This window comes from Antechinus flavipes, chromosome 6 (assembly GCF_016432865.1).
Source record: "Antechinus flavipes isolate AdamAnt ecotype Samford, QLD, Australia chromosome 6, AdamAnt_v2, whole genome shotgun sequence".
Classification (NCBI taxonomy): Eukaryota; Metazoa; Chordata; class Mammalia; order Dasyuromorphia; family Dasyuridae; genus Antechinus; species Antechinus flavipes.
This window is the reverse complement of record NC_067403.1, coordinates 250,487,463-250,504,097: the sequence shown is the minus strand read 5'-3', so window position 1 is coordinate 250,504,097 and position 16,635 is coordinate 250,487,463. Positions and strand designations below refer to the sequence as shown.

The following is a 16,635-nucleotide window of genomic DNA, read 5'->3' as shown; positions in this document are numbered from 1 at the left end:
TCTGCCCAGGTTTATTTTTCTTTGAAGTTTTCTTGAAGATGTTTTCAAATCATACTCTGTGTCTGAAATTGTGTCCTGAATAATCCTTCAAAATAATTGCTCCTTAAAGCAGCAGTCACCAAAACCATTTGGTATTGGCTAAGAAATAGATTAGTGGATCAGTGGAAAAGGCTAGGTTCACAAGACAGAATAGTCAACTATAGCAATCTAGTGTTTGACAAACCCAAAGCCCCTAACTTCTGGGAAAAGAATTCATTATTTGATAAAAACTGCTGGGATAATTGGAAATTAGTATGGCAGAAATTAGGCATGGACCCACACTTAACACCATATACCAAGATAAGATCAAAATGGGTCCATGACCTAGGCATAAAGAACGAGATTATAAATAAATTAGAGGAACATAGGATAGTTTATCTCTCAGACTTGTGGAGGAGAAAGAAATTTGTGACCAAAGATGAACTAGAGACCATTACTGATCACAAAATAGAAAATTTTGATTACATCAAATTAAAAAGCCTTTGTACAAATAAAACTAATGCAAACAAGATTAGAAGGGAAGCAACAAACCGGGAAAACATCTTCACAGTTAAAGGTTCTGATAAAGGCCTCATTTCCAAAATATATAGAGAACTGACTCAAATTTATAAGAAATCAAGCCATTCTCCAATTGATAAATGGTCAAAGGATATGAACAGACAATTTTCAGAGGATGAAATTGAAACTATTACCACCCATATGAAAGAGTGTTCCAAATCATTATTGATCAGAGAAATGCAAATTAAGACAACTCTGAGATACCACTACACACCTGTCAGATTGGCTAAGATGACAGGAAAAAATAATGATGAATGTTGGAGGGGATGCGGGAAAACTGGGACACTAATGCATTGTTGGTGGAGTTGTGAACGAATCCAACCATTCTGGAGAGCAATCTGGAATTATGCCCAAAAAATTATCAAATTGTGCATACCCTATGATCCAGCAGTGTTTCTATTGGGCTTATATCCCAAAGAAATACTAAAGAAGGGAAAGGGACCTGTATGTGCCAAAATGTTTGGAGCAGCCCTGTTTGTAGTGGCTAGAAACTGGAAAATGAATGGATGCCCATCCATTGGAGAATGGCTGGGTAAATTGTGGTATATGAATGTTATGGAATATTATTGTTCTGTAAGAAATGACCAGCAGGATGAATACAGAGAGGACTGGCGAGACTTACATGAACTGATGCTAAGTGAAATGAGCAGAACCAGGAGATCATTATACACTTCGACAACGATATTGTATGAGGACATATTTTGATGAAAGTGGATTTCTTTGACAAAGAGACCTGAGTTTCAATTGATAAATGACGGACAGAAGCAGCTACACCCAAAGAAAGAACACTGGGAAACGAATGTAAACTATCTGCATTTTTGTTTTTCTTCCCGGGTTATTTATACCCTCTGAATCCAATTCTCCCTATGCAACAAGAGAACTGTTCGGTTCTGCAAACATATATTGTATCTAGGATATACTGCAACATATCCAACATATAAAGGACTGCTTGCCATCTAGGGGAGGGGGTGGAGGGAGGGAGGGGAAAAAAAATCGGAACAGAAACGAGTGTCAATATAAAGCAATTATTAAATAAAAAATTAAAAAAAAAGAGAAAATCAGGTATCCATTTTTATTTTATCTTGATAGATGATATGTTCTATAATGAGCTTTTGGCAAAAAAAAAAAAAAAACTTTTCAGATTTCCTAGAACATTTTGCTAAAGAGTTCTTATTCCCAAACCTAGAAAAAAATAGCAAATCCCATGGCCCACTGTTGGTTTCCAAATTGCAGTCTACACTGCATTCCAAGTCTAAGCATCACCCCTGTGAAACCTTTACAAATCTCCTCTCCAGCCTCAGGATGGAAAATTCTTTTATCCTGACTTTTTTGTCATTTGTGCCTTTTAGACTCAGATTTTATGCCTTACTTTAAAGTTGTTTAGAGGAAAATTTGGGAGAGCTAAGGGGAGGCCCTATATTACTTTGCCATTTAACTCATGAGCATTTAATAAAGGCCTCTTCCCTGTCCATCCATTCATCCAACTATTTATACTGCACTCTCTTTCTCTGTCTCTGTCACTCTCTCTCTTGATTTCTCTCTTTTTTTCTCTCTCTTTCCTTCTCTCTCTCTTTCTCTTTTTTTGATGTCTGTCTGTCTCTCTTTGTCTCACTGTCTTTTGCTCTGTTTTACTATCTCTCTCTTCCTCTCTTCCTCTCCCTCTGTTTCTCTCTACCTCTTGTTCTTTCTCCTTTTCTCCCCCTCTCCATCTCTCTGCCTCTTTCCCTCTCTTCCTCTCCCCATCTCTCTCCCTCTATCTCTATCTGTTTCTCTGTGTGTGTGTCTCTCTCTGTCTCTCTCTCTCTCTCTTTCTCTTTCTGTCTCTATCAATTGCACTCTCTGTTTCGATATGTCTGTCTCTCTTTGTCTCTCTCTTTGTATCTCTGTCTTTCATTCTATTTTACTGTTTCTGTCTCTATCTCCCTCTCTTCTTCTTCCTCTGTTCCTCTCTATCTCTTGTTCTTTCTCCACGAAATATACATGATCACTTCAAGACAACCATTATTTGTACCATTTGACTTAGATGTATGCTATTGGGAAAGTGAAGAGAGAATCCACCAAGATAGATAAGGCATTTATTCATCTAGGTGTAATGGAAAATTAATGTAATACATACCTTAAAAAGACAAATAATGTATAATGTTAAATGTATTGAGTATTAATTCCAGCTTAAGGTATAAGGAAAAATTTTGGCAAAATCATGGCTAAAAACCTTAGAGGAAATATAGAGTTCATCAAGTCAACCATGTCATTTTACAAATGAGCAAATTAAGGAACAAAAAGTTCAAATTCCCACCCAGAAAATAGAGCGTGCAAACACATGTATTGCACATATATGTTTACATGAATGAATTGTATATGTATGCCTATTTATTTCTACTTGGAATGAGGAATATATCTTCAACATGCAAAGAAAGAGCTCATTACCATCATAAAGATAAAGGGAAACAAAAACAAGAAGTGAAAGTGACAAGACAAGGTTCATATCAAGAGTAGAAACAACACAATCATTTTGATGGCTGCTTTTGGTTAAGCTAATCGATGAGTGTTTCAACCATTCCTCTGAGGGCACAGTTGCCCAAAGACATGGGCTGGAGTCATGAATATTCCACTATAGAAAATGACCAGTTACAGTATGGTTCAAAGTTATACTAAAATAATTGACTGATTCATTCTATCCCATGTAATATTTTATCTAAAGATAAAGAGGTATTTTCCTGGGTGATACAATTTTTGGTGTCATTTCTACATGACCTAAAGTATCACCTTGCACATTTTACAGCCCCAGTGCACAATCTTCAACTTTTTAATACTTTCCAAGAACTGAGGGGGAAACTATCCTTTTGATCATCTTGCCCATGGCAGCTGTGACCTTCTGGTTCCTCAGACTATAGATGAGAGGGTTCAGCAGGGGAGGTATTGTTGTATAAGCCATTGCAACTAAAAGATTTTGGATAGGTGATGTGTCTGATGTGTCCCTGAGAACAGCAATCATTATAGAAAGGAGAAATAGCATGAGGATTATCAACTGAGGAGAACATGTGGAAATGGCCTTGTAGCGCCCTTCCACAGAAGGAATCTTAAGCACACTGGAGAAGATGCGAGCATAGGATGCGATTAAAAAGGCAAAGCAGCATGACAAACAGCACAAACTTACTACAATTAATATAAACTCAGTGTTAAACACATCAGAGGCTGAGACTTTCAAGACATGAGGAATATCACAGAAAAACTGGTGGATCACATTGGATCCTGAGAAGGGCAGGCGGAACATGTTCCCTGTGTGTATAGCTGAATAAAGAAGCCCGCTGAGCCATGAGCCAGCTGCTGCCCAGAGACAACGTGCTGGAGTCATGATGATACCATAGTGGAGGGGCTGGCAGATGGCCACAAAGCGGTCATAGGACATGGCCACAAGCAAAGCAAACTCTGTTGTTCCAAAAAGAAGAAAGAAGAAAATTTGTGCAGCACATCCCAGGAGGGACAGGGACTGAACACCACACAAGGAATTCACAATGAATTTAGGAAGCGTGACGGAGATGGTTCCAATATCCAGCAGGGATAATTTACTCAGGAAAAAATACATTGGGCAGTGAAGGTGTGGGTCAGTGATAATTGCAGCACAGGTGAGAAGATTCCCCAGGAGGGCTGCCAGGTAAATCAGCAGGAACAGCGCAGCGTGTAAGACCTGCAGCTCACGCGTGCTGGAAAACTCCATGAGGAGGAATTCTGTGATGATTGACAAGTTGCCCATCCTGCTGCAGTGCTGTAATTTAACTGAAAATAAATAACCCAATGAGTAGCAGTAAAAATGTGTTGAAAATGAGAAAGAATTTTAATTCTTTTTTATTCTTTTTTTAATTTTTAAATTGTTTTTAATTATTAAAATACTTATTTAGATAGAACCTTAAGGCTGAACAAAAGCAAAATTAAACTATATTTTAGTCCAAAATGAGCTGAAGACAGAGCTGCATCCAATAGTTCTGGAACAGAGTTTTAAATACTTAATCCTGTAGAATATCCAGAAGTTATACATGATGAACATTAGGAAAGTGAATGATACCACTACAAAGATAATAAAAAAGGCTATCACCACTAAGGGTGGAAATAGAATTCATGCATGTCAGCATGTGAACACATAAACAGACACACACATGTTTATGATCACATATTTATGTATAAATATATAAATATGTGTATGTATAAATAAGTATTTGTATATATCCATTAGTATATATGTGTGTGGGGGTATATATATATATATATATGTATTTATGCCTATACTTACCTATCTATAAATTTCATAGAGAGACAATGAAAGATTAGAATAAGGAAAAGACTCATACATTTATTGCATATTTCATAAGTTATATTCAGGAAGGTGTTTGAAAGTATTTAAATATTACACAATTTAAGCTAATATTACTGAGGATATTAATTCATGGAATAGTAAATAAGGGCTCATACTGATTCATTGTTTTGTATGAAGTAACAAAGAATATTAATAATAAAGTTAGATCTTGAAACTGATTATTCTGACTCTAAATGCAGTTTCTCTCTTATTTAAAAAAAATGCCAATATCTATAATACTAGCAATAGTGAATACTCTGTTGATGTTAAATCACTTTTTCAGTTCTGACTCTCCCATGACCCCATGGGGATTTTCTGAGCAAAGATACTAGATTGGTTTGCCATATACTTCTTCAACTCATTCTCCAGATAAGAACTGAGGCACACAATATTGACTTGCCCGGGATGATATTGCCAATGAAGTATCTAAGGTCAGATTTGAACTCATGAAATGGAGTCTTCCTGACTTCAGGTCTAGCATTCTTTATAGTGCTATCTTGCTGCTGAATTACTCTGTCCCATATTCAAATTACTAATATATATGTAGTTTAAGATTTATGTCACAGGCTTAAACTAAAAAGAATGTGAGAGAGTAGAAATGTCATCACTTCCAAAATTCTTTATATTTCTATTTATTTTCTTTGCTAAACTCATCTCTGGGGTCCACGCCTTTATGCACTTTCCAGGTATTTCGAAATCTCTGATTCTGAGTTTACAAGTAAACAATTGGTTAACGTTTTACTGTTTCAATGGGCATCTTCATTCTTGATAAGACTATCCCCAATTGTGGCTTTGTTTTTAGAAAAGCAACATATGTCCCATTTCTGCCCCCAAACTTGAATGGTTGGCAGAAGCCTTTTTTGTTCTTAAGAGTGAAAATCCCTACCTAATAAATTCCCTTTTTATCATCACTCAATGAGTATCTTCTCTGTAAATAAGCTGGGTAAAGTTTCTCCTTTTTCCAGAAAGGCATCTTTCCCCAAGTCAGAAAAAAACAAACTACCATGATCTTTCATCTTTGATGATTAGATGATGGAAGCAGAAATTAAAGAGATCTGATTTTTAGAGGTGATTTTACCCCTTCTTAGGCATTTCACCTTTAGTTTACCTTTTTTGTCTCTCCCTTTTGGCATCAGGCCAAGCATCTATTAAATTAGTGCTTTGGACAATATAATCAGCACTGCCCCTAGAAAAATCAACTTTTATGATTTGAGAGATCTGATTTTTAGAGTTGATTTTACCCCTTCTTAGGCATTTCACCTTTAGTTTTACCTTTTTTGTCTCTCCCTTTTGGCATCAGGCCGAGCATCTATTAAATTAGTGCTTTGGACAATATAATCTACACTGCCCCTAGAAAAATCAACTTTTATGATTGCTATTATCTCTACATACTATTTCTTATTATGTGAAAGGAATCTATTTATCCAGGTCAGTTACTATATGGATGAACTAATAGCTAATTATGGGACTATATTATATATTAGGGATAGCTAATTGACTTTGAAAAATGACTGAAAAAGTATTAGGAATGGGGCTGTGATTTTATTTCTACAGAGACATGCTGGAGAGAAAACTATGTCTGCTAATATAAGTGGGCAACACAGAGATAGAGGTACAAGTAAAATTGGAGATTACAGGGATAGAGAAATAGGAAGTAGAGGTAGAATTAGATATATGGATATACAAATACACATGCTGAGAGATATATGATAGAGAAATAAATGGCTTAGATATGTAGATGGATGCTATAAACAATCATAGAGATAATGTGGCAGTGATATATAGAAATACATATATGTATATATCTATAAATACATGTGTTATATGAAAAGAAATATATATTGTATGTATTTTATGTAGATGACAGTTTATATACTCATATATATGTACGTATGTATGTATAGAAATGATCAATATAGACATAGTGAGATAATAAAAAGATGGATTGATGAATGGCTGAAAGGATGGATGGATGGGTGGATGGATAGATACATAGATACATAGATCTATATCTTTCTTCCACTTAGAAATATTCTCCTAGATCTCAGTCTCTTTCCCAACTTTCCCACAAAACTGAATTGCCATATCAACATTAGAATTAATTCTCCAACCTTCCAAATATCCTATCATTTAGTCTCATATTTTGAACATTTGAAAGGCATTGCCAAAGTTCAGTGCCCTTAATGACTTAGCATAATTTACCTTCCAATTATATATATACACATTCACATATAATAAGCATAAACCTATAAATGTTAACATATTTACAGATACATAAACAGTGTGCTTACAGATACATAAACAAAATATGTATTGTTGTGCTCCATTTTCTTTTTACCCCTCTATAGCCAAAACTGAAAAAGATGTTAGAGCCCTGCAATTCTCAGAAGATAATATGACACAATACAAATGTAGATGATTCCAGTTTATATCATCAGTCTCCTACTTTTAATTTTCACTGATAAATAAGCAATATTTGCTTTATTTCCTACACAGATAAAAGTTCATTTTCCAGTTAGAAGAAATTAGGAGATCTACTAGCTAATATCTACTTCAAGTCATTCAAAAGTGACCTCCACTGGAAAGAGCCACTGATTGCTGAGATCCTCTTTATCTGACTGTCTCTTTGAAACATGATCATAGAAGCCGAAATTCAAAACTAGAAGGAAGCTTAGAGATCAATTGTTCAAGTGCTTTATTTACAAAGGAAGAAAAGAGACATTGAGTTATTTGACTCTGTTTCCCAATTTTAAATAAAAAATTCAAGATTGAATAATTCCCTTCTACTTCCAAATTAAGCACTCACTCTAGTGGATTTATTCAAAAGTACAGACAATCTTTTCTCCAACAAAAATTAAATTAAAGCTGAGAGGATGGAGGAAATAGAGAGGTGGTTAGCACTGATACAGTAATATAGTGTTCCAGTAATTTATATAATACTCTATTATAAAAATTAAGCTGCAGATAAAGTGCAGCAAGAAATTGTCCCTCTTGCCCAACACTTCTTGTGGTCAGCATTACAATTTTGCATAAAATAGAAGGTAGGACTGGGGTCTATGAGCATAGATAAGAACAATAATTATGACATATCTTCATGGGACTTTTGATATTCACAAAGTATGTTTTATATAGATATAGATATATTTATCATCTCTGATGAGATTCAACATGATTCTGTGAACTACAAAGATAATACTGTGCACATGTTACAGGAATGCAATGGGGACTCAGAGTCTGAGGCTTACGCATAGACAAGTTACAATAATTTAATAAGCACTTATTAAGTGCCTACTAAGTCCCAGAGACTTTGGTTAATACTAGGGTTACAAAGAAAGGCAAAGGCTGCCCTGCCCGCAATGAACTTAAAAGAAATAGGCATGTACAACAGATACATAGAAGTATATCTCAAAGGAAAGTCAAAAAGATTATATAGCTCAGGGAGTCAGAAACAGAATTTAGGCTAAGGACTCAATTCCACCCCGACATACTATCCACACTATGATGTCAAAATAACTTGTACACAAAAGAATCATTGAGAGATAATCTCTATGATTTTAAGTTCATACATTAAGCACCTGAGCAAACAAACCAGTCCAAAGAAAAATAAATTGTAACCATCATAAAATTGACAATACCTGTGTTATTTGTTCTGATCTGCATATGTTACAGCATATGTTGCCATTGACATTGGATTATTTACCTGTATTTCTAAAAATAATCTGGAAAGCATCACTTTCCTCACTAATTCATTCTACTCTCATATGCAAACTCAAAAACATGGCAAGGTGTTCAACTCTAAATCTGTTAACATGCAAGCATTGTGGAGATTTTGATGATTCGTAAGTTGTAGAACTTGGTGGAATATATTGACTGCCTACTGTCTTTTAGGGAAGGTGTTGAGAAATCACCAGAGTATTCAATGTAAACATCATCATATTCTTGTATACAAGGATTATCTGACCCATCTCTTGAGAATAATTAGATAAAATAGAATCTATTTTAAGCAATATAATGAAAAATGTTCTCCTTTTAGCCTTATTAAAATATCAGTCATAAAATATAGGCTACTGGGAGTGTCTCAGCCCATGAAGGTCTTAGTCAATAGTCAATAAATATTTATTGAATGCCTATTAAATGCCAGGTACACTGTTAAGTGTGAAGGAAATTGGGGGAGGAAGGAAGGTGGACAGAACGTAGAACAAGGGTATGAAGAAGAAGTGCAAAGACAGTGTATCTAGTAGGAACTGAAAAGACTGTGTTGGATTGTCCCATTATTGGCAACTTTTACAGGTCATGATTTTGCCCTCCAATTAGAGGAGTAGAGACTAATAACAAGATGTGACTAGTATAGTTAAGTCAATCTCACAGGTTAACTTGATTTCATAAAGAATTAATTTCAAATGTTTAATTCTTTTATTCAGAATTCCCAATTTACTTTTAAAATTGTATTAAACATTCCTTTTTTAGGTATGTACACCAAAGAGATCAAAGGAAAAGGAGAAGGACTTATGTGTACAAAAATATTTTAGATGCTCTTTTATTCTGGTAAAGAATTGGAAATTGAGGGACTGCCATCAATTGAGGAATGACAACAAGCTGTGCATATGAGTGCGATGGAGAAATAGGGTGCTAAGAGAAATGATGAAGGGAGAGGTTTCAGAAAACCATGGGAAAATTTCTATGTAGTGCTGCAAAGTGAAGTCAGCTAAACCATAGAATGACTGTCCACAGTAAAAGCAATATTCAATGATAATTGTGAAATTAATGACTTTCATCAATAAAAGATCCAAGATGATTTTAAATGAACTCGTGATGAAAGATGCTATCCAACTCCAAAGAAAGAAATTTTTATCTCTTAAATGCAAGTTGAAATAAATTGTTATCACTTTCTTATTTTTCTTCCTTTTGGGGAAATGGCAATATGGATCTATTTCTTGCATGATTTTACATTGATATCATATTGTTAGCATTTTCCAGCAGCCAGGGAAAGGACTGGAATGAGAAAGATGAGCTAGAACTCTATTATTTAAATGTTAAAAGTAAATAAATAATTTTTTAAAAATTACTGTTTTCTGATTCTGCTCAGTTTACTCTACATCCATCATTTAAGTTACTAGGTGGGTTTTTTGCCCTAAATCCATCCTTCTAATCTTATCTTAAAGAACAATAGTATTGCATCAAAATCTATATATAGGACAACTAATTCAGCTATTTCTCAATTGATGGGCATTCCTTCAATATCTAATTCTTTGCCATCACAAAAACAACTGCTATAAATATGTTTGTATATATCAGTCCTTTCCATTTTTTCTTTGATTTCTTTATGAAGTATTACTATAAGTGAAATTGATATTATGCACAGTTATAGAGACTGTTAAGGATAGCTCCAAATTATTTCCTAGGATGGTGTAACCAGTTCACAACTCAATCAGTAGTACATTAGTATCTCTATTTTTCCATATCCCTTCCTGCATTTGTAACTTTGCCTTTCTATCATGTAAACATGATTATGGTTCCTCAGAGTTTGGGGGTTTTAATTTCATTTCTCTAATCTACCATGATCTAGAAATTCTTTTCATATGACCATATTGGAAAATGACTGAATAACAATATCTCATTAGTATCTCATTTTACATATTAATAAAAAAAACAATCCAAATTTTTTAAAGTATCAATACACTTAATTTTTCCACTACTTGTCACTCAGAATATATCATCTAATTTTGCCTTTCCCAGAGAGCTAGATGTCAGAACAACTTGATGTCGCAGGAGTTCCCAGTTCTCTTCCTCCCTCCCATTCATAACCTCTTCCTGAGATGATAAGCAATTTCATAGAGTTTTTATATTTGTGATTATGAAAAATTGTTATGGGCCAGAACTCTGAAACAAGGATTCTTACAAGATGTTAAGTCAGTAAAACTGAAGAGACAATGGTTATCTAGTTTAGCATGGTGCTTAATAGTTCTTTAAATTTGGTATGATTGATTTAATCTTACAACAAATAATGGTTTCCTAGTGATATGATGATTGATTTATACTCATTGTAGAGCATATAAACCAGGAGGTCAAGCTCTCAGAAAAAGGAAAGAGAGATTCATTTCCATCTTCATGAGCCTTATGGTGGCTGGCCTGGCCTCCTGCACTTCTCCACTGAAACCAAGACTCCAGAAGGCCTCTAAGAAAGCTAGCTGAAGCCCCAGACAAGGAGACAAGACTTTGAAGGAGACAAGACTTTGAAGGAGACAATAAAGGATTTGGACTTTTAACACCTGGCTATTCTTATGGTGATTAATCTGCTAAAAGGAAGGCTGCCCCAAAGACCTCCAAGAAAACCAAAGCAGAACATTACAAAAAATATATTTCAGTGTTAATAATTTCATGAAAGAAAATAGAAACCAAAAAAGAACAAAAGAAATAAGGTGAATTGTTGTTTACTCTGATCTGCAAATATTTCTTTCTTTGGATATGTATTGCATTTTTAATCATATGTTCTTGGAGCATTGTATTGTTGAACATAATATAGTTGATCATGTTATATTATTCCTGATGGTGTGTCCAATGTTTTCATGGTTTGTTCACTTAACTTTGTATAAGTTCATGTAAATATTTCCAGGTTTTTCTAAGATTATCCTACTCATTATTTTTCTTTTACAATTTTATACCACAACTTGTTAAGTCATTCCCCTATTGATGGGCATTTCCAATTTTTTGCCAACACCACAAATATTTTTATACAAATAAGTCCTTCCCCTCCCTCATTTTAAAAATATCTTTGGCATATAGATCAAGGTTGTGATAAGAGAAGATCAAAGGGTATGCAGAGTTTTATAACTCTTTGGGTATACTTCCAAATTGTTCTTCAAAATAGTCACATCAGTTCACAGTTAACACTGAATTAGTTTTTTTTTTTCGAAACTCATTCAAATGTTAGCATTTTCCTTTTTTTATCATAAGTCAATCTATGAGGTGTTAAGTGGTACCACAGAGTTGTTTTAATTTGCATCTTTCTAATCAATGGTGATTTAGAGCATTAGTCATATGATTATTAATAGCTTTAAATTCTTCATGTGAAAACTGTCTGTTCACATCTTTCACTATTTACTAATGGAGGGAAGGATTTGTATTCTTATCAATTTGATTCACCACACTATATATTTTAGAAATGAGGCCTTTTACAGAAACACCAGTTGTAAAAATTATTTTCCATGTCTCTGTTTTCCTCATTATCTTAGTTGCATTTGTTTTGTTTGTGCAAAAAATTGTCTTAATTTCATATAATCTAAATTTATCCATTTTGAATTTCATGAATTCATATATCTCTTGTTTGGTCATAAGTTCTTCACTTCTTCAAAGATTGAAAAGTAAAATATTCCATGTTCCATGTTCCTATAATTGGCTTATGGTATTATCTTTATGAAAAAAATCAGGTACCTACTTTCACTTTATCTTGATAGATGATGTAAGATGTTGTTCTATACTATTATCTTGCAAAAAGACATTCTAGTTTTCCCAGCATGTTTTGCTAAATAGTGAGTTTTTGTCCCCAAACCTAGAAAGAAAATAGCCAGTCCCATGGCCCACTGTTTTGACTTCCAAATTGTACTGCAAGCCTGACCCATCACCTTTATGAGACATATCTTTCTGGCAAATCTTCTCCCCAGCCTCAGGCTGGAAAATTCCTTACTCCAAATTTTTGTTGTTTATACCATTGTAGATTCATATTTTATGCATCACTTTAAAGTTGTTTGGAGGGGAATTTAGGAGAGCTAATGGAATCCCTACCTTTACTTTGCCATCTAACTCATGATCATTTAATAATAATAACAATAATAATAATAATTCGTACTACAATCTCAATCTTCCTCTCTCCCTCTCCTCTTCCTCTGTTCCTCTCTCCCTCTGTGCCTCTCTCCTTCTCCCTACTACCTCTGTTCCTCACTCCCTCTGTCCCTCTCTTCTTCTTTTCACTTGTCCCTCTCTCTCTCTGTCTCTCCCCCCATCTCTTCTCCTACCTCTCTATTTCTCTCTTCTCCAATTAGTCAAGTTTTCATCAATGGCCTCCATGAAATAAATGTTATATTGGGTGGTAGTGATCTATATATGTGTGTCTGTGTGTCTGTGTGTCCGTGTGTCTGTGTGTCTGTGTGTCTGTGTGTGTGTGCATAAATAAAAAGTTAAATAGAAGAAGGCTTCAGTTCTCAAGAAATTTGAAATTAATATACAATAGTTTATGAAGCACCTATTCTAGCTAAAAAAAAAGTGCTAAGTATATAAAGACAAAAATGAAAATATCTGTGTCACCAAGGAATTTAACAAAGCCCTAATTAGCTTAAATAATTGATCCCTGAGGTGTTTGTATTTTTCAACTTCAGACTGGACAAACTCCATGAACTAGAAGCCATTCAGCATATTTTGTACAATAGTAATTTCATACACATGATCACTTCAAGGGAACCAATATTGGTATCACTTGCCCTGGATATATGCTATTGGAAAGTGAACAGAGAATCTACCAAAGGAGATAAGGAATTTATTTGTCTAGGTGCAGTAGAAAATTAAATACAATAAGAACATGAGGGGAAAAGACACATAATGTATAATGTTACATGTATTGAATATTAATCCCAGCTTAATATATAAGAAAAAATTTTTTGCAAAATCATAACTAAAAATTGTAGATGGAGACAATATAGAGATCATCAAGCCAAGTATGTCATGTTACAAATGAGCAAATTAAGGAACAAAAAGTTTAAATTCCCACCCAGAAAACTAGAGCAGGCAACACACATGTGTATGCAAATGTGTGTGTTGAAGTGCACATGCCTTTCACATGAATGTGTATATATATGTACTGTTGGGAATGAGGATTATGTCTTCAACATGCAAAGAAGGAGATGATTGTTAACATCATAAAGATAAAGGGAAACAAAAACATGAAATGGAAGTGACAAGACAAGATTCATATCGAGGGTAGAAACAACACAACCATCTTGATGGCTGCTTTTGGTTAAGCTAATCTACTGGTCCCTCAGGGGATCAATGAGTGTTCCATCCATTCCTCTGAGGACAATGTTGCCCAGAGACAATGGGTTAGTGTCATGATTATTCCACTATAGCCAATAAGCACTTACAAGTTGGTTCAAATTATGCTAAAATAAATGACTGATTCATTCTGCTCAATGTAATATTTCCCCTAATGAGGCATTTTCCTAGATGATGCTGTTTTCTGGTGTCTTTTCTACATTACCTAATGTGTCACCTCGCACATTTGACAACCTAAATGTATGCTTTTCAACTTTTTAATATTTTCAAGGAAGTGTGGGGAAATATCCTTTTGATCATCTTGCCCATGGCAGCTGTGACCTTCTGGTTCCTCAGACTATAGATGAGAGGGTTCAGCAGGGGAGGTATTGTTGTATAAGCCATTGCAACTAAAAGGTTTTGGACAGGTGATGTGTCTGATGTGTCCTTGAGAACAGCAATCATTATAGAAATGAGAAATAGCATGAGGATTATCAACTGAGGGGAACATGTGGAAATGGCCTTGTAGCGCCCTTCCACAGAAGGAATCTTGAGCACACTGGAGAAGATGCGAGCGTAGGATGCGATTAAAAAGGCAAAGCAGCATGACAAACAGCACAAGCTTGCTACAATTAATATAAACTCAGTATTAAACACATCAGAGGTTGACACTTTCAAGACATGAGGGATGTCACAGAAAAACTGATGGATCACATTGGATCCTGAGAAGGGCAGGCGGAACATGTTCCCTGTGTGTACAGTTGAATAAAGAAGCCCACTGAGCCACGAGCCAGCTGCTGCCCAGAGGCAACGTGCTGGAGTCATGATGATCCCATAGTGGAGGGGCTGGCAGATGGCCACGAAGCGGTCATAGGACATGGCCACAAGCAAAGCAAACTCTGTTGTTCCAAAAAGAAGAAAGAAGAAGATCTGGGCAGCACATCCCAGGAGAGACAGGGACTGAACGCCACACAGGGAATTCACAATGAATTTAGGAAGCGTGACAGAGATGTTGCCAATATCCAGCAGGGATAATTTACTCAGGAAAAAATACATAGGACAGTGAAGGTGTGGGTCAGTGATAATTGCAGCACAGGTGAGAAGATTCCCCAGGAGGGCTGCCAGGTAAATCAGCAGGAACAGCGCAGCGTGTAAGACCTGCAGCTCCCGTGTGCTGGAAAACTCCATGAGGAGGAATTCTGTGATGATTGACAAGTTGCCCATCCTGCTGCAGTGCTGTGATTTAACTGAAAATAAATAACCCAATGAGTAGCAGTAAAAATGTGTTGAAACTGAGAAAGAATTTTAATTCTTTTTTAATTCTTTTTTTTATTTTTTTAATTTTTAAATTATGTTTAATTATTAAAATACTTATTTAGATAGAACCTTAAGCCTGAACAAAAGCAAAATTAAACTATATTTTAGGCCAAAATGAGCTGAAGACAAAGCTGCATCCAATAGTTCTGGAACAGAGTTTTAAATACTTAATCCTGTAGAATATCCAGAAGTTATACATGATGAACATTAGGAAAGTGAATGATAACCACTACAAAGATAATAAAGAAGGTTATCACCATTAAGGGTGGAAATAGGATTCATACATGTCAGCATGTGCACACATAAACAGACACACACATGTTTATGATCACATATTTATATATACATATAAATGTATACATATATAAATATGTATAAATAAGTATATTTGTATATATGTGTGTTTGTGTGTATATATATATATTTTTATGCCTATATTTACCTATCTATAACTTTCATAGAGAGACAATGAAAGATTAGAATAAGGGAAAGATTCATACATTTATTGCATATTTCATAAGTTATATTCAGGAAGGTGTTTGAAAGCATTTAAATATTACACAATTTAAGCCTAATATTACTGAGGATATTAATTCATAGAATAGTAAATAAGGGCTCATACTGATTCATTGTTTTGCACAAAGTAACAAAGAATATTAATAATAAAGTTAGATCTTGAAACTGATTATTCTGACTCTAAATGCAGTTTCTCTCTTATTTAAAAAAATGCCAATATCTATAATACTAGCAAGAGTGAATACTCTGTTGATGTTAAATCACTTTTTCAGTTCTGACTCTCCCATGACCCCATTGGGGGTTTTCTGAGCAAAGATACTAGATTGGTTTGCCATATACTTCTTCAACTCATTCTGCAGATAAGAACTGAGGCACACAAGAATGACTTACCCGGGATGACATTGCCAATGAAGTATCTAAGGTCATATTTGAACTCATGAAATTGAGTCTTCCTGACTTCAGGTCTAGCACTCTTTATAGTGCAACCTAGCTGCTCAATTACTCTGTCCCATATTCAAATTACCAATATATATGTAGTTTAAGATTTATGTCATAGGCTTAAACTAAAAAGAATGTGAGAGAGTAGAAATGTCATCACTTCCAAAATATTCTTCATATTTCTATTTATTTTCTTTGCTAAACTCATCTCTGGGGTCCACTCCTTTATGCACTTTCCAGGTATTTCGAAATCTCTGATTCTGAGTTTACAAGTAAACAATTGGTTAATGTTTTACTGTTCCAATAAGCTTCTTCATTCTTGATAAGACTGTCCCCAATTGTGACTTTGCTTTTAGAAAAGCAACATATGTCCCATTTCTGCCCCAAAATTTGAA

The 16,635-nt window shown here is 34.8% G+C and overlaps 3 protein-coding genes across 3 annotated transcripts in view; all 3 read right to left on the bottom strand.

Moving 5' to 3' along the window:
- Positions 1 to 3,372, bottom strand: part of LOC127541649 (vomeronasal type-2 receptor 26-like) — a 4,953-nt gene extending 1,581 nt beyond the window's left edge. Inside the window, exon 1 of the mRNA XM_051966868.1 lies at positions 3,364 to 3,372. Coding sequence (XP_051822828.1) covers positions 3,364 to 3,372 — 9 coding nt within the window. The remainder of the gene's footprint in view (positions 1 to 3,363) is intronic.
- Positions 3,373 to 3,403: 31 nt separating this feature from the next.
- LOC127541648 (olfactory receptor 14I1-like) lies at positions 3,404 to 4,351 on the bottom strand. The gene has a single exon (XM_051966867.1). It carries the CDS (start codon positions 4,349 to 4,351, stop codon positions 3,404 to 3,406), a length of 948 nt encoding a protein of 315 aa, XP_051822827.1.
- A 9,888-nt stretch (positions 4,352 to 14,239) lies between these two features.
- Positions 14,240 to 15,302, bottom strand: LOC127541647 (olfactory receptor 14I1-like). The gene has a single exon (XM_051966866.1). The coding sequence runs from the start codon at positions 15,191 to 15,193 to the stop codon at positions 14,240 to 14,242; it is 954 nt and encodes a 317-aa protein (XP_051822826.1). The 5' UTR covers positions 15,194 to 15,302.
- Positions 15,303 to 16,635: the final 1,333 nt, after the last annotated feature.